We start from the raw sequence: 25,348 nt of genomic DNA on the forward strand, positions 1-25,348 counted from the left end.
ATGCCATTCTACATCGAGCCATCGCCTGTGGTAGACGTAATCTTCACTCAGTCGGCCAGCTGAGTACAGGTGTCGTAGATGGTAGCTCCTAGTACATCTTCAGTATCCAGCAACATTGACGTGGGTCCCTGGGAACATAGCAGAATCCGGGATCTCCTCTTATTTGCCTGTGATAACAAGGATGTGTATTGAACAGAGCGTGAGACGTGGGTAAAGTTCATACAAGCCGGTGCAACTGACTGGTAAGTCCCCATCTCAGTTATCAAGAAGACTATCTGATCTCCTGCTAGTGTCTTGTAGCAGTGTAGTGATCTGGGAATATCTTGCCAGTGTGCAGGGCAGTTTTCCTATAAAATATGGTGGGAATTTCGAGTGACAGTGACGCTTATAGTGTTTGGCGCTATCTTGTACGAACGCCACACTTCGCCCTTAGCCAGGTACAAAGCCGGCAGAGTGAGGAAGGGTACGAAGTGAGCTTAGCCACGCTGGGCTACCACCTAAGCCTAGTCCGCCGCCTTGAGGAGGTGGCCACCTACAAGCGGTGTGTCTGTATATGGTAGAAGATGTATGTGAGAGCCGGGTGCGTAATTGAGTAAGTACCCCTATGTGTATTGGTGAGATTAATCTCTAAGCCTGAATTCGAGGTCATGTGTTCTGCCCGCATAATCTCTAGAGCATCTGAGAGGTGAAGGGAAGCGCGGGCGCATGAAATTTTCACCCTTATTTACGTCCTTGCTAGTGAAGGGAAGACTTGATCTGTTGTGTGTGTGTGTGTGTGGTGTGTGTGTGGTGTGTGTGTTAAGAACATGAGAACAAAGGTAAGTGCAGAAGGCCTATTGGCCCATACGAGGCAGCTCCTATCTATAACCACCCAATCCCACTCATATACATGTTCAACCCGCGCTTGAAACAATCGAGGGACCCCACCTCCACCACTTTACGCGGTAATTGGTTCCACAAATCAACAACCCTGTTACCGAACCAGTATTTACCCAAGTCTTTCCTAAATCTAAACTTATCCTAACTCTTCGTCTTTCCAGTGAATGCAATTTAAGCTTTATTAATCTTTCTTCATATGAAAGACTTCTAATTTGGGGAATTAACTTTGTCATCCTACGCTGGACACGTTCAAGTGAATTTATATCCATTCTATAGTACGGCGACCAAACTGAACTGCATAATCTAAATGGGGCCTAACCAGAGCAAGATATAGCTGAAGAACCACACCAGGTGTCTTGTTACTAATGCTTTGATTAATAAATCCCAGTGTCCTATTCGCCTTATTACGAACATTCATGCATTGATCCTTTTGTTTTAAATTCTTACTAATCATAACTCCCAGATCCCTTTCGCAATCTCAACACCATCTAGCTCGTATCTTGTAACTCTATCATCATTACAAAGCCTCAAAACTCTGCATTTATCAGCATTAAACTGCATCTGCCAATCTTTTGACCATTCTAAATCCCTATTTAGATCAACTTGAAGTGATAGCGAGTCTTCTTTCGTGTTGATTTCCCTACCGATTTTTGTATCATCTGCAAATTTGCAGATGTTGCTACTCAAACCTGAATCTAAATCATTTATATATATTATAAACAACAGAGGTCCCAGGACAGAGCCCTGAGGAACTCCACTAACAACATTATCCCACTCTGACTTAACCCCATTTATACTAACTCTCTGTTTCCTTTGGAATAGCCATGCACTAATCCAACTTAATATAGCACCCCCAATACCATGAGCTTCTATTTTTTTAATTAGTCTTTCATGTGGCACTGTATCAAAAGCTTTGCTAAAGTCATGGTACACAACATCACAATCCTTACCACTATCAACTGCCTCAACTATGCTGGAATAAAAAGTTAGCAAATTTGTTAAACATGAACGGCCATTTATAAAACCATATTGCGACTCATTTATTAATTTATGTTTTTCAAGATGGAGACGAATTGTATTTGCAATTATTGATTCAAGTAACTTTCCCACAATAGACGTTAGGCTAATTGGCCGATAGTTTGACGCAAGTGATCTATCTCCTTTCTTAAAAATTGGTACCACATTAGCTACCTTCCATGACTCTGGCACTCTGCCTGACTCTATTGATTTATTAAATATGGTAGACAGTGGCTCGGAAAGCTCCTCTTTGCAGTCTTTAAGCACCCTGGCAAACACTTCATCCGGCCCTGGGGATTTGTTTGGTTTTAGTTTTTCTAATTGTTTAATTACATCCTCCCTAGTAACTACTAAACTAGTCCACCTGTCCTCATCCCCACCCACAGAGACTTGTTCGGCTGAAGGCATATTGTTAAGTTCTTCTTTAGTAAATACAGATATAAAATATTTGTTAAAAATACTACTCATCTCCTTGTCATTATCCGTTATTTGACCTGTCTCAGATTTTAATGGACCTATCCTTTCCCTAGTCTTAGTTCGATATAACTGAAAAAATCCTTTAGGATTTGACTTTGCTTGCTCTGCTATGCGAACTTCATAGTTTCTTTTTGCTTTCCTAATCTCTTTTTTAACATTTCTAACCAGTTGTATGAATTCCTGTTCTAAACTGACTTCCCCATTCTTAATCCTTATGTTCCAAGCTCTCTTTTTACCTATAAGGTTCTTTAAATTATTTGTTATCCACTTTGGGTCATTAGTATTCGATCTATTCAATTTGTATGATATACTACGTTCCTGTGCTTTGTTTAGAATACTCTTAAATAAGTTATATATTAAATCCACATCGAAATCCCCTTTTACATCACCTATCGCTGGGTTCATGTCTCGCTCCAAGACCGGCCCACACCCCATACCCAAGACTTTCCAATCTATTTGACCCAAAAAATTTCTTAGGCTATTAAAATCAGCTTTTCGAAAATCTGGCACTTAAACAGAATTTTCTCCTACAGGTCTATTCCATTCTATGCTAAATCTGATTACTTTGTGATCACTGTTCCCTAGCTCACTCCCTATTTCGATGTCATTAATTTGTGTTTCCCTGTTAGTTAACACTAAATCTAAAATATTATTTTCCCGCGTTGGTTCCTTAATGTGTTGCGTAAGAAAGCAATCGTCAATTAATTCTAGGAAATCTTCTGCTTCACTATTCCCTGTTTTGTTCACCCAGTTTATTCCACTAAAATTAAAGTCACCCATGACATAAATACTGTTAGATCTAGATGCTTTAGATATTTCATCCCATAGATGCTTTGCTTCCATTTTGTCTAAATTTGGTGGCCTATATATAACTCCTATTATAATATTATTTGCTTTTTCGATTAATTCTATCCAAATAGTTTCTGTGTGTGGCTCAGTTTTGATTCCCTCTTTGAGACTACATTTCAAATTGTCCCTAACATATATGGCTACTCCCCCTCCTCGTCTAATATATCTATCTGTGTGAAATAGTTTAAATCCATTTATTTGAAATTCAGCTAATAGTTATCTATTTTCTACATTCATCCACGTTTCGGTAAGTGCAATAATATCTATTTTTTCTGTGCAGGCAAGAGCATTTAATTCGTTAATTTTATTTCTTAGACTTCTACTGTTAGTGTAATATACCCTAAGTGAATTGTTATTTTGAGGCCCTTTTCTTTCCATGATCATTTTGCCAATTCTTTTCTCCCACGAACACATACTTTTATTACCTCCTTCCTCCAAATCAATTCCCATACCACTATCTACTAACAGTTTAAACCCAAACAAACACCTCTAACCACTGGTTTCAACGAGTTTGCAACAGCAACAACCCCAGCCCTGGATAGATGCACCCCATCACGAGCATACATTTCATTTCTTCCATAGAAGTGTTCCCAGCTGTCTATGAAAGATATTGCATTTGATTTGCAATATCTTTCCAGCCGGCAATTGACACCAAGTGCCCTCGACATCCATTCATTTTCCACTCCTTTTCTTGGAAGAATGCCACATATGATCGGAATTCCTCCCTTGCTCATAACTAATTCAATGGCTGTCCTTAATCTCTGTATTAGTTCCTCACTCCTAACTTGCCCAACATCATTACCCCCTGCACTAATACAAATAATATTGATTTGTTAAATATGGTAGACAGTGGCTCGGAAAGCTCCTCTTTGTTTTTTTGAGCACCCTGGCAAACACTTCATCCGGCCCTGGGGATTTGTTTGGTTTTAGTTTTACTAATTGTTTAATTACATCCTCCCTGGTAACTGCTAAACTAGTCAACCTGTCCTCATCCCCACCCACATAGACTTGTTCGGCTGAAGGCATATTGTTAAGTTCTTCTTTAGTAAATACAGATATAAAATATTTGTTTAAAATACTACTCATCTCCTTGTCATTATCCGTTATTTGACCTGTCTCAGATTTTAATGGACCTATCCTTTCCCTAGTCTTAGTTCGATATAACTGAAAAAACCCTTTAGGATTTGACTTTGCTTGCTTTGCTATGCGAACTTCATAGTTTCTTTTCGCTTTCCTAATCTCTTTTTTGATATTTCCAACCAGTTGTATGAATTCCTGTTCTAAACTGACTTCCCCATTCTTAATCCTTTTGTACCAAGCTCTCTTTTTACCTATAAGGTTCTTTAAATTATTTGTTATCCATTTTGGGTCATGAGTATTCGATCTATTCAATTTGTATGGTATACTACGTTCCTGTGCTTTGTTTAGAATATTCTTAAATAAGTTATATATAAAATCCACATCGAAATCCCCTTTTACATCACCTATCGCTGGGTTCATGTCTCGCTCCAAGACCGGCCCACACCCCATCTTGAGATTATCTTGAGATGATTTCGGGGCTTTTTAGTGTCCCCGCGGCCCGGTCCTCGACCAGGCCTCCACCCCCAGGAAGCAGCCCGTGACAGCTGACTAACACCCAGGTACCTATTTTGCTTCTAGGTAACAGGGGCATAGGGTGAAAGAAACTCTGCCCATTGTTTCTCGCCGGCGCCTGGGATCGACCCCAGGACCACAGGATCACAAGTCCAGCGTGCTGTCCGCTCGGCCGACCGGCTCCCTCCCATACCCAAGTCTTTCCAATCTATTTGACCCAAAAAAATTCTTAGGCTATTAAAATCAGCTATTAAATATAATGTGTTCACACGGGAACATATTATATTTATATTAGACTCAAGACCGATTGGGCCGTACTAGTGTGTTTTATACTCCATTCTGGTGGGATTTCATGTAATTTCATTTCTTGGTGATTTGTGTTTGTTATGTCCCATGTCTGTGTAGTGTTTTGCAGCAGAGGAGTCCAGTTCCGGTCATCATTTCACGGTAGAGTGACAGTGTTGTAACACCGGGGATTTCCTGGCATTTGATTATTGTGGAGTAATACGAGTGTCTGTTTTTATACTAGTGTTGTGTTTCTCAGGGCTGTGATAAATGTGATTATATATGTACGTATATGTGGCTGACCTGGTTAATGTAATTTTGGTAGATTTGTAGTGAAGTGTGAGTCACGTCGCTGTCAGGAGTAACAGCTGACTGATCTGTCTGAATAACGTAATTCACAGGAGTAATTAGCGATCCGTGGGATCGCTAATCACTTGCCAAGTTGTCATGAGTGTGTTACCTCCTAAGTGCTCCACATTAGCGTTTGACAGCTGAAGGCTACAGGTGAGGTCAGCAGGTACGATATACATAATTGTAGTGTCACAAAGCCTAGTGTGTCATTACTGCGGTTGCAGTAATTGGTTATTACAACTGGGCTGTAGTAAGGTGTTTCTAATATAGTGAAATTAGAACACCGTGTATGTGTCATTGCAACGGGGTTGTAAACTGTTGGGCCGTGATTGTTAAAAGTGTTATTGATCGATCACCGAGTTTGTTATTGTAGTTCAGTAAATTGTATGGGCCGTGCTCTAGTGGTTTAGAGCACCGTGGGTGTTATTTACCGGTGTTCTGCAGTAGCTGTAAATTGCAACCGGATTGTAAGCGTTTAAATCACCGTGTGTTGTGATTTATTGTGTCGTGGGTGAACTCCTCATTGGGACGAGTACTTTTTTTTTTTTTTACATGCAAAGCATGCAATTTAAATACAATAAAAACAACACAGAATACAGAACAGAACAAAATAAAACAAGAGACCACCGGCCAGAAAGGCCATCAGCATAGCACAACAAAACACAAACACAATAAATGCATAGAAAAATACAGAATACATCAAGGCACAAAACATAATACAATGGCAAACTAGCAATCACAGTAACATCACAAAACAAAACCTTCATAAAACAAAACATACATCAAGAGGAATAACATGAAACATTACGGGACAATCACAATACATTCCAAACAAAACATAAAGAACAAACATGTACAACAGGTAAAGCAATATGAAAACACCAGGTCAAACGTACAGCACAGAAACAATACAGGAATAAAAACCACTCACACGAAACCATCCGCCCCGTAACAAACAAAGGGCGAGGCCAAAATAAACAATAATAATAAACAAGCAAACCACGCAAACCAGAAAACAAACAGGTACAAACACAACAACATACATGCACTGGCCTGAAGGACCGAGAATAAAACACAACAAAAAGTACATCAAGAAACATAACAAGACACTTCGCACAGCATCCAACTAGCCAAGAATACCAACAAAAACAGCAACTACAGTAACATGAAATCAGCGTACATATTTGCCCGGGAACATATCCGGTTTAACCGCACAATGAACGCCTCCCAAAGCAGCAACGTTGTCCAGGAGGCGTTACCTAACACCGGGGCACCATATGAACCGAAATCCTGGAAACAAACACCTGCAGACGTGGAACCCACACGATGTCCCTCCGGACGCCAGTAGCCGCCACCCGATCCCATACAACTGGAACCCGCCCACCAGAAAAGTCCTCCGGCCGTTCAAACAGCAGGAACTTGGCCACCTGGGCCTCCAGGTCCTCAATGCACAACACTGCAGGAGGGGGCTCGACAGAGGGCTCAACGGGGGGCACCACCACAGGGGCACCAGCGGCCATGGGTACACCACCAGACGACAGCAGGGAATCATGGCGGTGCGTATCCTTACGCAAAGTTACCACCAGGCCACGCCCAGCACCAGCATCCACACCATCCCTGGCAACGGAAGCCACCACACCCACTGCGGAGAGCCCCCGGGCGAGGAAGAAACAGGAGACACACCCGAGACACGGGCATCAGCACCAGCAGGCACATGAATCTCCGCCACCACCAACTGCGGAGACAACGACTCAGCCGGATCCACGCTGTCAACACTGGAAGACCCACAGTCACTAAAGTCCCCAACATCAGCCCAGGCCGTAAACGAACGCCTGGAACGTTTGAGCTCCTGCTGGATATCGTCAGAGCCGGAAGCAGATCCAGAGGCACGGGCACCACTAGCCGGGCGAACCGACGCCCGACGCAGAACGGCAGCAGCCTCTACCACAGGGGGAACCGGACCACACACAGCAGGAGGCTCCGCAGCCACCCCATCACCGACGGCGAGGGTGCAGGGACCAGAACAGACGCAGCATAGGAAGAACTGGAAGACGAGGGGCCCGAGAAGATGGCAGACGGAAGAGGCTCAGGGACACCAGTCGGAACAGGCTGAGCACTAGGTAAGGACACAACCACCAGAGAAGAGGCGACAACAACAGGGGGCGCAACAGGCGGAGCAACAGCTGATACAGAGGGCACGTCCTCAGCCGAAGAGACGTCCACATCCACCGAATCATCCCCCACTGGAAGCAGTGGATAATCCTCCTCACTGAAGAGATTCACTGGTGCAACGGCAGGCGCAGAACAGGCAGCAGCCTGATGGCCCAAAAGACCACAACGATAACACGTCCGCGGCTGACGGGTGTAAAACACCCGAACGTTGTACCCCATAAGGCGCACAGAGGACGGAATATCCGCCCGGAGTCTCATGCCCAGGGTGCGAATGTTAGTCCTCACACCCTTAAGAGAACTGGAAGACACCACATTCACCCTCACACTAACTACTGCGCCAAACCGGCCGAAATACCACCGAAGTAGACCCTCCGGAAACTCCAAGGGAGCCCCATGCACACTGACGTAAGTAAGTGCACCACTTCTATCAGAGAGGGTCACAGTGCACGCACCATCCGGCAGGGGTAATGTCCGCCCCTCGCATCGCCGGAGAAAATCGCGATATGCCACCTCCTCTGTGAACTTCACAATCGCCCTACGGACCGTTACCAACTCGACCCCATAAATCTCAAATACAGGGACAGAGAGCATATCACAAGCCAGCGCAATCTCCGGGTAACCGGCCCGCACAGAGAACTCTAGTCCCACAGACTGAGCCCGGATGACAGGGGGGAGAGGGACCAACATCGTAAAGCCACGTCAGCACAGGCGGGCAGAGACACACCCGTCCCCAACCGGCCAAACTGGGAAACCTTGGGACGAGTACTTGGTGTTATTTTTCCTGTATATTTGGTTGTCATCGAAGTCCAGTATTCAGTGAACGTTGATTGAGAGGCAATTAATGTAACGTCACCAAGGGAACACTCATTGCTTATGGAGAAATTGTTCTAAGACAATTTGAGTAACGTAAGGTACGTTTGGGTTAATTATTTTTAAAGGAACAGCTGTTTTGGTTGGGCAGGGAGCCTAGCCAAGCGGCCACTTCAGAAGTCAGACAGGTTGTAGGAATTCCGGGAGGGGTGAAGTTTTGCATTTTAAGTACTGTCTGTTGAATATTATCTGTCAGTTGAACAGGTAATAAGGGTTCAAGGAAGTCAAGGAAATTAACTCTGATCAGGGTTGATCGACTGATACGAAGGCTCCAATGTTTCATTAACGTAACGTTTGTTATTAATATCTGTCAGTGGACAGGTAATTTGACTGACTTTTGGATGAGTGACATCTTTGTAAAGTAACGTAGACGTAGTTATTACCTATCGGTCTATGGGCTTGCACTAGTCACCTGAGTTCCTTGGGGTATGGATGGCCCCAGAGAGAATTCATGTCATTGATGTCATATTGCTGAGCCAGTGTGAAAGGTGACGTATTTGTGTATTATATTAATTAAGTATTGATCTTCGGGATAGTAATTAATTGGTCGAGGGTAGTCAAGGGTGATTGCCGTTCTCTTAGCACTTTTGGCATAGAATTTGTAGAAAACTATCGAGGTACGATAGTAACCAATAACGTAACTCGTACTGGGATTAATCAGCTGTCGTAGTACAAGGATTAATTTAGATTACTCATTGAATGCTCGGCGTGTAGAATGTTTGTGTAATTCTGAGTTACTAGTGACAGTTGTACAGTTTGAATTGTTTGTGGGAGACAAGATTAAGTTAACGTAAGTGTTACTTTAATATTAACGAAATAAATTAGTCATTGATTGTTGATCGTCCGAGGGAGAGAGTGTTAACGTAAGAATTGAATTGTGGAGAGTTGCTGGAGTTGCCAGTAACCCCATGAGCCACTGTCATGTTCTTGATAGGCTACTAGTTTCAGTGCATGGCAACTGCCATTGTAGGGGAGGGCAGGAAGAAGCGTAAAGTAACTGGAGAAGGTTACTAGAGGCGTGTCTCCTAACCTACCTTTTTGTTGTTGCACAGTGCTTACAGATTAGTATGTTTTGCTTGATTGTATCATCTATGAACACTCAGTATGTTCAAGTTAGTTCATTTATCCATCACTCATGGCTGGTGTCTAGCGGTCAGTAAAGGTGTCACTGGAAGGATTTCGAGTAACGTCAGTGATATTTCTTTCGTTGTTGTAGTAGTTAGTACTTAGTTGAATATATTGTATTGTTATATTGAACACTTTTTCGTCTTTCATACACCACACACACACACACATTTTATTGCTCTATATGTGTTCTGCCACGTTACCTGAAATTATTATTGTTATTCATTTTGAGACTGCCTTTGAGAATTGGGCTGAATTCATAGCACCACACAACAAATTAAATGGTGTGAGAACCCATGACGTACTCGGTAGATTCGGTCCGGCGATTTGCGAAGGTCGACGGCTAAATGAAGGGGATTTCAAACTTTTGAGGTCTCGGTGTTTGCACGCGCCTAGTCAATTGTTCTATAGTCTTTAGAGTGAGGAATGACCTCCTTACTACACTTAGCGTGTTAGCTAATCACATCCTTCCTCAGGAGACCCATCTAGACTTTCAGTTTAGAGTCGACGGATGTAATACTAGAATATGAAGACACGGGAATAAGAATAAATTAAAATATTCATGTGATGGTGAGACAAGTGTGAGGGTGGTGGTAGTGATGGTGAGACAAGTGTGAGGGTGGTAGTGGAAGTGATGGTGAGACAAGTGTGGTGGTGGTGGTGACATTGAGACAAGGGTGATCGTGTTGGTACTCACCTAGTTGTACTCACCTAATTGTGCTTGCGGGGGTTGAGCTTTGGCTCTTTGGTCCCGCCTCTCAACTGTCAATCAACTGGTGTACAGATTCCTGAGCCTATTGGGCTCTATCATATCTACATTTGAAACTGTGTATGGAGTCAGCCTCCACCACATCACTTCCTAGTGCATTCCATTTATTAACTACTCTGACACTGAAAAAATTCTTTCTAACGTTTCTGTGGCTCATCTGTGTACTAAGTTTCCACTTGTGTCCCCTTGTTCGTGTCCCACCCGTGCTGAAGAGTTTGTCTTTGTCCACCCTGTCAATTCCCCTGAGAATGTTGTAGGTGGTTATCATGTCTCCCCTTACTCTACTGTTTTCCAGGGATGTGAGGTTCAGCTCCTTTAGCCTTTCCTCGTAGCTCATTCCTCTCGGTTCCGGGACGAGCCTGGTGGCACACCGCTGAATCTTCTCTAACTTTGTCTTGTGTTTAACTAGGTATGGACTCCAGGCTGGAGCTGCATACTCCAGGATTGGTCTTACATAAGTGGTATACAGGGTCCTGAACGATTCCTTACACAAGTTTCTAAAGGCAGTTCTTATGTTGGCCAGTCTAGCATATGCCGCTGATGATATTCTTTTGATGTGGGCCTCTGGGGACAGGTTCGGTGTGATATCAACCCCCCAATTTTTTTCTCTATTTGACTCTTGCAGGATTTCACCTCCCAGATGATACCTTGTATTCAGCTTCCTGCTCCCGTCACCTAATTTCATTACCTTACACTGTCCTGAGTTGAACTTTAGCAGCCATTTTCTAGACCATTCCTCCAGTTTGTCCAAGTCATCCTGTAATCCCTGTCTAGCTTCATCCGTCTTGATTCTTCTCATAATTTTTGCATCATCAGCAAACATTGAGAGGAACGAGTCTATACCCTCTGGAAGATCGTTTACATATATTAGAAACAGGATGGATCAAAGTACTGAGCCCTGTGGGACTCCGCTGGTGACATCTCGCCACTCTGATGTCTCCCCATTCACTGTTACTCGCTGGTGGTAGTGACAATTAGGGTGATGGATGGTGGTATTAACGGTGAAAAAAGTGTGGTAGTGGTAGTGACATTGAGACAGGTGTAATGGGTGGTGGTAATGACGGTAAAACAAGTGTGGTGGTGGTGATGGTAGTGACGGGGAGACAATAGTGTCCGTAGGTGGTTGTAGTGACGGTGAAACAAGAGTGGTGTTAGTGGTATTGACAGGGAGACAAGTGTGGTAGTAGTGACTAAGACAAGTGTGGTGGTGGTAGTAGTGACAGGGAGACAAGTGTGGTGGTAGTGACTAAGACAAGTGTGTTGGTGGTAGTGACGGTGAGACAAGTGTGGTGTGTTATGGATCACATTCAGTGCCCCCATAATAATATGTTATGAGCTATGCTGTTATGAGTCACAGTCCCCATTTCAATGTTAAAAGACACGGACAAGAACCTCCACTTAATTGTTAAGAGAGAGTAACCTTCAGCATCACTGGAACACATAGCCTGGCCAGTTATATTTATCAAGGTTCTAGGGGAGTGAAAGGCTAGCAACAAATATTAAAGTTTACTGCCATTAATATCTCAATCCACATAACATTAAAAATAATACATTCTACAGATACCACACACTATTACTTTATATCCAGCTTCTCATCAGCTGGCAATGATACATCAAATACAGGTCTGAAACTGCATCAATCAACACTAGCTGACACCAGGAACTTTGCCTGGCACAGTGGAACACTAGCGCCTATATGCTGCAAATACCAAAACAGGGTGATGGTGTCACTACCAGTAACACATGAGGAATGAAGAAACAATATCACACAGAGCACCATGGCACTACTTAAGTTCCTCAGAATTTCACCTCAGAAAGACATAAAACCTCTACAACCTTATATACATGTTGAACAACAGTATAAATTATCCATGTTTATACATACTGTTGCATGATACTAAATCTAACAGGCACTAGATTTGTACCCCCAAATAAGGTCATAAATCTCTGACCAGAACGCTACACATGAGCTCGTCTGGGAAAGTCAAGGAGTAATGGCGCCTTGAGCCAGCCTGACCGTGGGGCGACACTATCCAAACTCCCTGAGTCAACTGACCCTCAACTTTCAACTCTCTCTAGCTCATTTACAGACATAACTCACTCATGAACTTCTAATTTAATGTAGGCAAAGTAAAGAGTATAAGGCACAAACTTAAGAAGAATTCAATACATTAGAGAATTTATCAGGATATATAAATATATACACACAGATTTCATATTGATAAGACATGGATGGTAACGCTGGCGCAAGTCATTACATCACGGGGGGAGGGGGGGGGGAGAGGAAGTGGGATTAGGGAGGATTCAATGACGTTGGCCAACTGTTTATACCTATCTATACATGAATATAAAGTGAAGTAGATATATAAAACCTGTGTATCAAAAGCTTGGTGGAAAACATTTCTCAGTGCCATAATTTCTTTAAATGTCATGATAAGAGGACAATGCTAGGTACAATACTAAAATGGAAACTACGCAGTATACATGTGAGTAATACATCCGAGACCTAAATGTATATATTCTCTATCATGGTCCACATTATGTTACCTATACAGCACTTATGTAGCATTACATACAATAAGCATACAAGGATGTTTTTCAAACTTCATGCAGTGCCGACTATCCCGACACGTCGGTCAGTGCCGACTACCCCTACACGTCGGTCAGTGCCGACTACCCGACACGTCGGTCAGTGCCGACTACCCCTACACGTCGGTCAGTGCCGACTACCCTACACGTCGGTCAGTGCCGACTACCCCTACACGTCGGTCAGTGCCGACTACCATACACGTCGGTCAGTGCCGACTACCCCTACACGTCGGTCAGTGCCGACTACCCTACACGTCGGTCAGTGCCGACTACCCCTACACGTCGGTCAGTGCCGACTACCCCTACACGTCGGTCAGTGCCGACTACCCTACACGTCGGTCAGTGCCGACTACCCCTACACGTCGGTCAGTGCCGACTACCATACACGTCGGTCAGTGCCGACTACCCCTACACGTCGGTCAGTGCCGACTACCCTACACGTCGGTCAGTGCCGACTACCCCTACACGTCGGTCAGTGCCGACTACCCTACACGTCGGTCAGTGCCGACTACCCTACACGTCGGTCAGTGCCGACTACCCCTACACGTCGGTCAGTGCCGACTACCCTACACGTCGGTCAGTGCCGACTACCCCTACACGTCGGTCAGTGCCGTTCCCAGCTGGTGGTGGAAGGTGTTCCCAGCTGGTGGTGGAAGGTGTTCCCAGCTGGTGGTGGAAGGTGTTCCCAGCTGGTGGTGGAAGGTGTTCCCAGCTGGTGGTGGAAGGTGTTCCCAGCTGGTGGTGGAAGGTGGTCCCAGCTGGTGGTGGAAGTTGTTCCCAGCTGGTGGTGGAAGGTGTTCCCAGCTGGTGGTGGAAGGTGTTCCCAGCTGGTGGTGGAAGGTGTTCCCAGCTGGTGGTGGAAGGTGTTCCTAGCTGGTGGTGGAAGGTGTTCCCAGCTGGTGGTGGAAGGTGTTCCCAGCTGGTGGTGGAAGGTGTTCCCAGCTGGTGGTGGAAGGTGTTCCCAGCTGGTGGTGGAAGACCATCGTCACAGGTACAGGCAGCCGTCCTGGGTGTGTGGGCCACATAGGTACACAGGCTGACCCTAGCTACATTACCGCACGCGGCCCAGGAGGCTGTACAGCCGTCCCAGGGGCCAGGCCGGGTAGGCCGTCCTGCGGTAGACAATGATCTGTGGTGCGGCACAGCTTACACCTGCTGCCTCTAGGAGGCTGGACACACAGCAGGTCTGCCACATTTAGGACAAGCCGCAGTCTCTGATGCATGTTAGAAGCCTCACTTAGATCATCATCGTGAGAGAACATTAAGCGAGTACGACTACATAGCACTTGGAAGATACGACCTGACGCTGGGGTAGGACGGAGGGCATGAAAGTTGCCCAACTCATTGAACCATTGGGAATCGAGCGCCGACCTGCAAGAAGCAAGGCTGTCACTGTATCGACCAGTACATGTGGTTCGGTACTAATATTCAAGTGTTTCCACAGACAGGAGGTGTCCTGGCCCCTCCAATACTGAGCTACAGTGTTTCCTACACCTTTACATACTTTGTATAGGGTTGTGAACGTTGTTGGTATCGTTAAGACCAAAGAGCAGCTTGTGTGTAGATCTTACCCGACGCCCCGACACTCACATGATTATTACACCAAGCATTAGTGTTGGAATTGTCCCAACTCGCCCAAATCGTTTTCTCTTTCCGATTTCTGTCGATGCCTTTCCCTTATGGTGTAGACGCAGTTTGGTCTCTCTCTCTCTCTCTCTCTCTCTCTCCCCTTTACATCTTCTTTACTAATTGGAACTACATCTCAGCAACCATTTGTTTACCTACAACTGATGTATGTCAGTCTTCCTGTAACTTCCTGCAGTCGTCATCTGTTTTTACATTCCTCGTTAGCTTTGCGTTGTGTGTAAACAGACATGTACAACCTCACGCTCTCGGCAGGTCGTTCACAATCATTAGGGACGGTAGTGGTCTCAGCTCCGACCCTTGGGAACCCCCGCTTGTCACGTGCTGGAGGAGGAGGAGGAGGAGAGGGTAGAGGAGGAAGAGAGAGTGGAAGATGAGAAGAATGAAGAGAGGGTGGAAGAGGACAGAGGAACAAGAAAGGGGGGCAGAAGATATGTTGGAGGAGAAAGGGACGTTGGAGGAATTGGAGGAGTGTGTAAGAGGCGTGGGGAAGTGCGAGTATAGACACCAGCAGTAGCAGCAGCAGCAGCAGCAGCAGCAGTAGTGCCAAGCCTGGCCAGGTACTGGCCGCTCACAGAGGCATGCAGACCCGCCTCGGGTCCTTAACTTGTACTCTGTATGCCCGTTTTTAACTCCCTCCCCTCCCTCCCTCCCTACATCCCCCCCCACTCTCCCTCTATCCTTCTACCCCCACTATTTTCCTCTCCTCTACTTCCCTCATCCTTCCCCTCTCATCAAGTCACAGCCCCGCGCCAGGCAAGTCCACTACGGGCTCACCATAGTGCTACTAGCACCTGCGTGTTCTCAGTAGCCCAGTCTTAGACAACAACAACGGTCCCCTTGTTGTCTACAACCGCCTTGTATTGTACCAATACAAGGCGGTCCCCTTGTACCGTCATCAACCATATTATTACATATTCGCTTCACTCTCTTTCCCTCTCTATGTCGTCACCTTCGCTACACCTACGGTAGATACGTCAGGGTTAACGGGTGTGAGGCTTTAACAGGTGCAAGGTGTGAACAGGTGCAAGGTGTGAACAGCTGCGAGGGGTTAACAGGGGCAAGATGTGAACAGGTGCGACAGGTTAACAGGGGCAAGGTGTGAACAGATGCGAGGGGTTAACAGGGGCAAGATGTGAACAGGTGCGACAGGTTAACAGGTGCAAGGTGTGAACAGGTGCGAGGGGTTAACAGGGGCAAGATGTGAACAGGTGCGACAGGTTAACAGGTGCAAGGTGTGAACAGATGCGAGGGGTTAACAGGGGCAAGATGTGAACAGGTGCGACAGGTTAACAGGGGCAAGGTGTGAACAGATGCGAGGGGTTAACAGGGGCAAGATGTGAACAGGTGCGACAGGTTAACAGGTGCAAGGTGTGAACAGCTGCGAGGGGTTAACAGGGGCAAGATGTGAACAGGTGCGACAGGTTAACAGGGGCAAGGTGTGAACAGATGCGAGGGGTTAACAGGGGCAAGATGTGAACAGGTGCGACAGGTTAACAGGTGCAAGGTGTGAACAGATGCGAGGGGTTAACAGGGGCAAGATGTGAACAGGTGCGACAGGTTAACAGGTGCAAGGTGTGAACAGATGCGAGGGGTTAACAGGGGCAAGATGTGAACAGGTGCGACAGGTTAACAGGTGCAAGGTGTGAACAGGTGCGAGGGGTTAACAGGGGCAAGATGTGAACAGGTGCGACAGGTTAACAGGTGCAAGGTGTGAACAGATGCGAAGGGTTAACAGGTGCAAAGTGTGAACACGTGCGAGAGGTTAACAGGTGCAACGGTCTAAAAGGTGTGCAAAGTAGGTATGAGGGCAGGTGTGCAATGGGTTAACATAAGTTAGGGGTTACAGGTGTGCGAGACGGGGCGCAGTGTTGGAAGGAAGACAGACCAGCAGCAGCAACCGCTGTAGTAATGGCGGGCTCCGAATGGCGCGCTACGCCGTCCAAGTCACCCTCCTTGCTTCAGCTACTGGGCCGCAACCAATCACAGTGCTTCCTACTCTGGCGTCATCTTCTCGCTAGCAGTATACGCGCTTCTAATTGGACGACTTGACCTAATTATTCGTTCATTAGGAACACGAGTGCTTGCCTCAAAGGAGTTAAGTGAAATCCCATTCAATCGTCTCCATATGTAATGATGAAATTGACGAATTTGATTCGTCAAATTTTGGTTCGAATTCGAACCAATTCGAGGATGGGTTCGAATCCTCATCACGGCTCCTACGGATTTTCTCAGTGATACTTCACGTTAGTGTGATTTCTCTCTCTAAAGTTGTAGGAAGCGAGATGTATTATTACGGAACACTTAAGTATATGGAAGGCAGGAAGCCATCGGTGGGCAGATTCACTGGCCACTGATATACAGCCCGTGACAGCTGACTAACACCCAGGTACCTATTTTACTGCTAGGTAACAGAGGCATAGGGTGAAACAAACTCTGCCCATTGTTTCTCGCCGACGCCTGGGATCGAATCCAGGACCACAAGTCCAGCGTACTGTCCGCTCGGCCGACCGGCTCCCAGTGAGCGTGAGTGAGTGTATTAGACGGCAAATGGTATGGCGGAGCTCAGGAGTTAAGACTGAACCCTACGAGTCCATTAAGGTCAGTACACATCCATACCCACCAAGGCGAGAAGATAAACACCGTGGAAACCCGAGGGGCGACGTGTTAAATAAGACTCCCTTACTGCAGCACGCGATGGTCAGCACAAGAAAATCACTCATTTACATTCTGAGTGGAAGGCCTCTTTGGAATTTATGTGATGTGACCAGTAGGGGAGGACGATCACTCCGGGGGAAACCACTTCCCAAACGCCGCTACTAATGCTAAATTAGGCTAACTGCACAAATGCGTATTGTCCTGGGAGAAGTTATGCAGCCCACGGCCGGGGGAGAGGGAGGACACACCACGCCACGGCACCCGTACTCAGCGTAGCTCAGTACACGTTTTTAGGATATAAATATTGACAGAACATGCCACAGTAAGGATCTTCCACAGCTGGTAGTGGCCCAGGACCCACTCCCACAGCTGGTGGTGGCCCAGGACCCACTCCCACAGCTGGTGGTGGTCCAGGACCCACTCCCACAGCTGGTGGTGGCCCAGGACCCACTCCCACAGCTGGTGGTGGCCCAGGACCCACTCCCACAGCTGGTGGTGGCCCAGGACCCACTCCCACAGCTGGTGGTGGCTCAGGACTGTTACGGACCCTTAACAAGGACCCGTAACAGGTCCTTGTTACGGGTCCGTAACAAGGACCCACTCCCACAGCTGGTGGTGGTCCAGGAACCACTCACACAGCTGGTGGTGGTCCAGGACCCACTCCCACAGCTGGTGGTGGCCCAGGACCCACTCCCACAGCTGGTGGTGGCCCAGGACCCACTCCCACAGCTGGTGGTGGTCCAGGACCCACTCCCACAGCTGGTGGTGGCCCAGGACCCACTCCCACAGCTGGTGGTGGTCCAGGACCTACTCCCACAGCTTGTGGTGGCCTAGGACCCACTCCCACAGCTGGTGGTGGCCCAGGACCCACTCCCACAGCTTGTGGTGGCGCAGGACCCACTCCCACAGGTGGTGGTGGCCCAGGACCCACTCCCACAGCTGGTGGTGGCGCAGGACCCACTCCCACAGCTGGTGGTGGCCCAGGACCCACTCCCACAGCTGGTGGTGGCGCAGGACCCACTCCCACAGCTGGTGGTGGCCCAGGACCCACTCCCACAGCTGGTGGTGGCCCAGGACCCACTCCCACCCAGGGAGTGGGTCCTGGGCCACTACATACCCAGGAAGCAGCCCGTAGCAGCTGTCTAACTCCCAGGTACCTATTTACTGCTAGGAAACAGGGGCATCAGAGTGAAAGAAAATCTGCCCATTTGTTTCCGCTTTCACCGGGGATCGAACCCGGAACCTCAGGACTACGAATCCCGAGTGCTGTCCACTCAGCTGTCAGGCCCCACAGCACACACATATACAGCACTTGCACAAAAGCATATGCAGTAAAAACATACGCATTAGCGCCGATATACATGAGTAGTATTTTCAAAGACACATTCCACTTATGTATTGTTGCGCCTTTCTAACCTTGCAAATTGTATGTGTGTGTGTGTGTGTGTGTGTGTGTGTGTGTGTGTGTGTGTAGCATTACAAATATGTATCCCCATGTGTGTGTGTGTGTGTGTGTGTGTGTGTGTGTGTGTGTGTGTGTGTGTGTGTGTGTGTGTGTGTGTGTGTGTGTGTGTGTGTGTGTGTGTGTGAGACATATACAACACAGTGAGAGGAACACTTACCAGCCAGCAAGTGTGGGGAGGGCGCGGGAGGTCAGCCAAGGTAGCCAGCGATACATGGTGGCAGCCAGGCCCACACTTCCTCTCTGGTCACCATCACACTTCATCCATCATCACCATCACTTCCCTTCACCTGGTCCCTTCTGCGTCCTTATATCCACCTTTATTCCTTGTGACGAAACTAGAAAAGTATAGGGGAGGAGGGTGCCTGTGGGAGGTGGGGCAGGTTGGGTACTGAAATTGGAGAGGGGGTCGAGCAAAGGGGGGGAATGGGGGGATAGCGGCGTGAGGTGTGTGCAAGGGCGCGGGTATAGTGGGTATGGGCACGTGCCAGTGTGTGGGCGAGGCACGGAGAGGGGCATATGAGGAACGCGAGGAGAGTGTGAATGGGTGTAGGAAGCTTGTATGGGTGTATTCCCCAGGGGTATAGTAGGGTATATGGATGAAGGGGTATATGTGTGCAGTGAGGGTATAATGTGGCAGGGGCACAGTTGTGGTTCGGGGGTGTGGGTTGTTGAGTGTTTAGTGGAGGGGCATGAGTAATGGGGCAGGGGTTGGTTGAGGGTATTGGAGAGCGTCGCGGATAATGGGAATTGGTATGGGTATTACGGTGGTGGGGGTATTCGGATGGGTAGAGGTAGTGGCAAGGGGGGGTACGGGAAATGGGTGATGGGTAGGGGTAGTGGGGAGTGTCGTGGGGGAGTAGAGAGGGGCACGGGTATGGTATATGCAGAAATAGTGGCGAGGGGCACGGTGAGCAGCGAGGGGCGCGGGAAGTGGCGCAGGTAATGGGGGCTGGGCACGGTGAGTGGGGAGGGGCGTGAGGCAGGGCACGGGGAGGGCTGGAGTACCGTGCAGGAGAGGGCTGCGCGTACTGTGTGGGGCACAGCCACCGGAGCCGAGGCACACGCCACACTGCTGCTGCAGCTGCCGGGGTCTGCACCTCCCTCTACCCTCCCCTCCCATCCTCCCTCACCTCCCTCCCTATTTACTTCCCTTACACTAAACAAGTCTAGGAAATGTATATGTTTATCTCTCACAATGTTTGGTAATATGTTTATGGCTTGTGATGTGTATCTATGTGTGTGTTAACACGATGTATTGAACGGGGTGAGAATAGCTTGAGCTACCTCATCCCTTTGTGTGTATTTTACCTCAATAAACTTATTTCAATTTCAAAAACAAGCGTTTCCTCACATCCCTGTGGCTCATTTGCGTATATATTGCGGTCCCGGGTTCGATCCCGGACGCCGGCGAGAAACAATGGGCAGAGTTTCTTTCACCCTATGCCCCTGTTACCTAGCAGTAAAATAGGTACCTGAGTGTTAGTCAGCTGTCACGGGCTGCTTCCTGGGGGTGGAGGCCTGGTCGAGGACCGGGCCGCGGGGACACTAAAGCCCCAAAATCACCATATAAAACCCTTTTTGAGCCATCATTGTTTCATTATCACGCAAATATTCTAAATTTCTAGTCGATATATATACATTTTTTTTTTACTATTATATACAGGCAGGTTACACACCTAAATTTTAAAAGGAAATTTTACTTTCAAGATCATGAGCTTTTTAAGTTTGAAGTTAGGTATCACGTCCTTGGTTAGCCACTGCTACAGTCTCCCCGCCTTGGTGCATTCTTTTGATAATTACTTACTTCCTAGGTAACCTAAGGTATTACTTCCTAGGTAGCCTAAGGTATTACTTCCTGGGTAGCCTAAGGTATCACTTCCTAGGTAACCTAAGGTATTACTTCCTGGGTAGCCTAAGGTATCACTTCCTAGGTAACCTAAGGTATTACTTCCTAGGTAACCTAAGGTATCACTTCCTAGGTAACCTAAGGTATTACTTCCTAGGTAGCCTAAGGTATCACTTCCTAGGTAACCTAAGGTATTACTTCCTGGGTAGCCTAAGGTATCACTTGCTAGGTAGCCTAAGGTATTACTTCCTGGGTAGCCTAAGGTATCACTTCCTAGGTAACCTAAGGTATTACTTCCTAGGTAGCCTAAGGTATTACTTCCTGGGTAACCTAAGGTATTACTTCCTGGGTAGCCTAAGGTATCACTTCCTAGGTAGCCTAAGGTATTACTTCCTAGGTAGCCTAAGGTATCACTTCCTAGGTAACCTAAGGTATTACTTCCTAGGTAGCCTAAGGTATTACTTCCTAGGTAGCCTAAGGTATCACTTCCTAGGTAACCTAAGGTATTACTTCCTAGGTAGCCTAAGGTATTACTTCCTAGGTAGCCTAAGGTATTACTTCCTGGGTAGCCTAAGGTATTACTTCCTGGGTAGCCTAAGGTATTACTTCCTGGGTAGCCTAAGGTATCACTTGCTGGGTAGCCTAAGGTATTACTTCCTGGGTAGTCTAAGGTATTACTTCCTGGGTAGCCTAAGGTATTACTTCCTGGGTAGCCTAAGGTATTTCTTCCTAGGTAGCCTAAGGTATCACTTGCTAGGTAGCCTAAGGTATTACTTCCTAGGTAGCCTAAGGTATCACTTGCTGGGTAGCCTAAGGTATTACTTCCTGGGTAGCCTAAGGTATTTCTTCCTAGGTAGCCTAAGGTATTACTTCCTAGGTAGCCTAAGGTATTACTTCCTGGGTAGCCTAAGGTATTACTTCCTGGGTAGCCTAAGGTATTTCTTCCTAGGTAGCCTAAGGTATTACTTCCTGGGTAGCCTAAGGTATTACTTCCTGGGTAGCCTAAGGTATTACTTCCTGGGTAGCCTAAGGTATTACTTCCTGGGTAGCCTAAGGTATTACTTCCTAGGTAGCCTAAGGTATTACTTCCTAGGTAGCCTAAGGTATGTTCCTAGGTAGCCTAATGTATCTCTTCCTAGGTAGCCTATGTTATCACTTCCTTAGTAGCCTAATACCATTCATTGGCCAGGTGCAAATAAAATTGTCAATAAAGAGAAGTATAAATTAAGTAATTTGAAATACTGTACTGTACCAACTTACATTCAACTGTAACAAAAATTTACATACTAATCATCTTTATCACAAATTTTTCTATAGTAGTTATTTTAGATAACACATTAATAATGGTGTTTCATTTGACCCCCTTCCAAGGGCTATATAGTCCTAATGGCTTGGCGCTTTCCCCTGATAATTCCCTCCCTCCATACCTAGGGAGTTGGGTATAGAGTTGGCATTTAGTCTATTATACAGAGGTGATTGGTTATCAAGGTTCACAGTATTGCAACTGCAGAATTGCAAATGCAACAAAATATACAAATACAGTACTGTACTCTTATATTAAGTATATGACCTGAAAATTTGTGCCATACTCCATTGGTTGTAATGAACAAGAAAGAATAGTAGAACATTCCCTTACCTTACTGGTAGACCGGACGTCAACCAGGAGGACGTCAACCAGGTGTCCCCAGGAGGGCTCCAGGGGACACTGGAGCCCTAAAATCATCATAAAGTTCAAGTACGTCCATTGAGACAATAAAATACACCTCAAAGCGATAAGAGTAGCTTAGACTATTTCTACCTTCCTATCACAAGGTAGACACAAGGCAGGTGCAAAAAACCTTATCCTGAAGTTTGATGCCTTTTAATTTAAGCAGTCTGAAGATGATAGTTCTATTATATATATATTTTATCTCAGAGATGCTTGAGTGTATGAAATAAATACATCTCTCAAGAGCTGCCTCGTATGGGCCACTAGACCTTCTGCAGTTACCTTTATTCTTATCTTCTTATCTTGGACAATAAGTACTGTACATTATGAATGGGTGTGTTAAATAACAATCATGCAAATTGTATGATCTTTATTGAAGAAAACTATACATAAACAAAATCTGCAAGAAAATACAAAAAATTAATAGAAAACCAATTACTTTCAGTATAAAAGAACAAAGAGTAGTCACGCATTAAGGATCTATGAAAAACAAACGTTGAGAAGATGTAAAATAGGATAGAAAGATGGGTTAAAAGTAAGTCATTAACATATAAAATTAGGTAAACTTATAGACAGGTTTAAATACTGCACATAAAGAGAGAGACTTCTGTATAAGACAGAATATAATTTAAAATTGGGATGAGGCAGTAAGTACAGCAAAGATAAGAGTAAATACAAGAATTTGGGCGAGAAAGGAGATAAAATGGATAGAGATAAAGGTGGGATGGAAGGGAAGGAGGAATGAGGAAGAGCGGATGGGGAAATTAGAGAGGAAAAGGAGGAGAAAGAAACAAGGGTGAAAAAAAGAAGGGGGGGGGGTAGAAAGAGGAAGGGTGAAGAGAAGGGTGTGGAGAAAGAGTTAGGTGAAAAGAAAGAGAAAAGGAAGGTTAAAGAAAGTGAGAAAGTGTGAGTGGGTAAGAGGAAGGAGAAATTGGAAGAGGGAGGAGAAAGAGGATGGGAGAGAAAAAGAAGAGGTAGGAAAAATTGGTAGTGGGGATGGGAAATGGAGGCAGGAGAAAGAGGGATAGAGCACAGGAAAAGGAGGTGGAGGGAAAGAGGAAAGCATGCGAGTGAGCGAGCTAGAGAAGGGGCAGTGGAGCAAAACAGCTGTGGGGTTCAGTTATGTCCCTCTTGCCCTCACCTACAGTTCCCATCATGCCCATCTCCAACCCTGAAAGAAGCTTGGTATAAGATCTGGTCGCATGACTCGCAGACCAAACATCCAGTTAGGTAGGAGTGAAATCTGTGCCAAGAATATTGTAAACGTGGAAAGCCATATACACGGGCATATTACATTTATCATTAGCAGACAATTAAAATCCTAGTCATCCCAACACGTGAAGACAGAATGCAAGCACATCATGAGCGTGATAAATATATGAATAGATTTCCAACACATTGGTTCAAAATTCAAGAAATTTCTACCTAGCTCACCTACCCTGTATTTTTTTATGAATATATGCAAAATGTTTTTAAAAATGCTTATATCATTTCATCTATTATTCAGCATTTTGATGCAACTTTCCTCAGTGAAATGTTTTATAACAAAAACTTCACATTCTGAGAAATTTTGAATTCTGCAGTTAATTCACTCAAAACTTGAGTGTAAACAACGTTGCTAAATAATCTATTATCACTTTTTTCTGTATTTTTTCTTGCATCATATTTTTAAACGTGTGTTGAACTGTATAAGCAATTCTATGAAGAAAAAAACGAAAAACATGTTTATCATATTACATAGTGAATATTGATGGTAAGAGAAGAAAATCACACACAATTAGTAACTAACCATGTGTGACCATACACAACCAGTCACCAACCAAATACAACCAAACAATTACCATTTACGAGAAAATAAAACAAGTCTTTAGCATTTTATCTTCTTTTATCATTTTTATTTTACAATTTCATTCTCTTGTAAATTTTTTTCAAGTATTTTCTTTTCATAATTCCTGAAAAATAAACTTATCTGCCAGTGACGGCTTTTATCACTTTAGGTATAAAATAGTTCACAGAGCACACATTATAATACTTCAACAACACTTTTGGGTCCCCCTGTAGCAATACACAATTACACAAATGCTCCCTGTGAGGCATTCTAGCTGGTAGACTCATTAAAATAATAACAGAGTGTTTCCAAACAAATAGGATTTTATGATAACTGATGCCTGAATGGTCGAGTGAAAACCAAAATGAAGAAAACACGTACAGAATATACATACATTCACACACACAATCATCTATTCATACAAATGTATCAGTATACTTTTTTTTATAGTTCATATGTATACTCCAGGGGAAGGAGAGGGGAGGGGGGGGGGGCAAATACCATTTTTATTCTCTTCACTAAATTTTATCTGCTTTTTAATTAGGACATTAAAACATATTGAAAACACAAGATATAAAACATGTAATATATATATATCAAGTATATTTCTATTCCCCCCCCTAGAGAAACCAAGAAAAGTCAGAGATACAAATGTGTTTTACAAACTGATGACTGTCTGCACTGACACCAAAGAGACCCTTCACCAATGCTATATCATTCCAGAACATGAGTGAAACATGCTATTACTTCCATACCATCTGACACAAGCAGCACAGTGTATGTTACAACTAGGGTACAATATACAGAACTGTAGTACAATGTACAGAATGATAGTAGAATGTACTGAACTACAGTAGAATGTACTGAACTACAGTAGAATGTATTGAACTACAGTAGCATGTACTGAACTACAGTAGAATGTACTGAACTACAGTAGAATGTATTGAACGCCAGTAGAATGTATTGAACCACAGCAGAATGTACTGAACTACAGTAGAATGTACCGAACTACAGTAGAATGTACTGAACTACAGTAGAATATACAAGACTGGAGTAGAATAAACAAAACTACAGTAGAATGTGCTGTACTACAACAGAATGTACAAAACTATAGCACATTGTACAGAACTGCAGTATTGTGTCAACATACGTAAGTGAGGTATTGAGTTTACATCTTTGAATACATGCACAGAGGCTGGAGGAACCTTCATTTGTTTAAAATA

The 25,348-nt window shown here is 45.3% G+C and overlaps 3 protein-coding genes across 3 annotated transcripts in view; 1 reads left to right on the forward strand and 2 right to left on the reverse strand.

Annotated features, from left to right (window-relative positions):
- The window catches only part of LOC138359226 (integumentary mucin A.1-like), a 16,933-nt gene extending 292 nt beyond the window's left edge, over positions 1-16,641 (forward strand). The window contains exons 2-3 of the mRNA XM_069318218.1: positions 13,001-13,579; positions 16,470-16,641. Of these exons, the coding sequence (XP_069174319.1) occupies positions 13,001-13,579; positions 16,470-16,641 (751 nt within the window). The remainder of the gene's footprint in view (positions 1-13,000; positions 13,580-16,469) is intronic.
- LOC123773344 (ankyrin repeat and BTB/POZ domain-containing protein 2) overlaps positions 1-19,024 on the reverse strand; it is a 198,588-nt gene extending 179,564 nt beyond the window's left edge. Inside the window, exon 1 of the mRNA XM_069318138.1 lies at positions 18,901-19,024. The gene's annotated coding sequence lies outside the window, so the exon portion shown is untranslated. The remainder of the gene's footprint in view (positions 1-18,900) is intronic.
- A 1,515-nt stretch (positions 19,025-20,539) lies between these two features.
- On the reverse strand, positions 20,540-21,883 carry LOC123773236 (ice nucleation protein InaU-like). The gene is made up of 2 exons (XM_069318219.1): positions 21,877-21,883; positions 20,540-21,639 (listed from the first exon to the last, which is right to left on the reverse strand). The coding sequence occupies exons 1-2, from the start codon at positions 21,881-21,883 to the stop codon at positions 20,540-20,542; spliced, it is 1,107 nt and encodes a 368-aa protein (XP_069174320.1).
- Between the last annotated feature and the right edge of the window lie 3,465 nt (positions 21,884-25,348).

This window comes from Procambarus clarkii, chromosome 89 (genome assembly GCF_040958095.1).
Source record: "Procambarus clarkii isolate CNS0578487 chromosome 89, FALCON_Pclarkii_2.0, whole genome shotgun sequence".
Taxonomy (NCBI): Eukaryota; Metazoa; Arthropoda; class Malacostraca; order Decapoda; family Cambaridae; genus Procambarus; species Procambarus clarkii.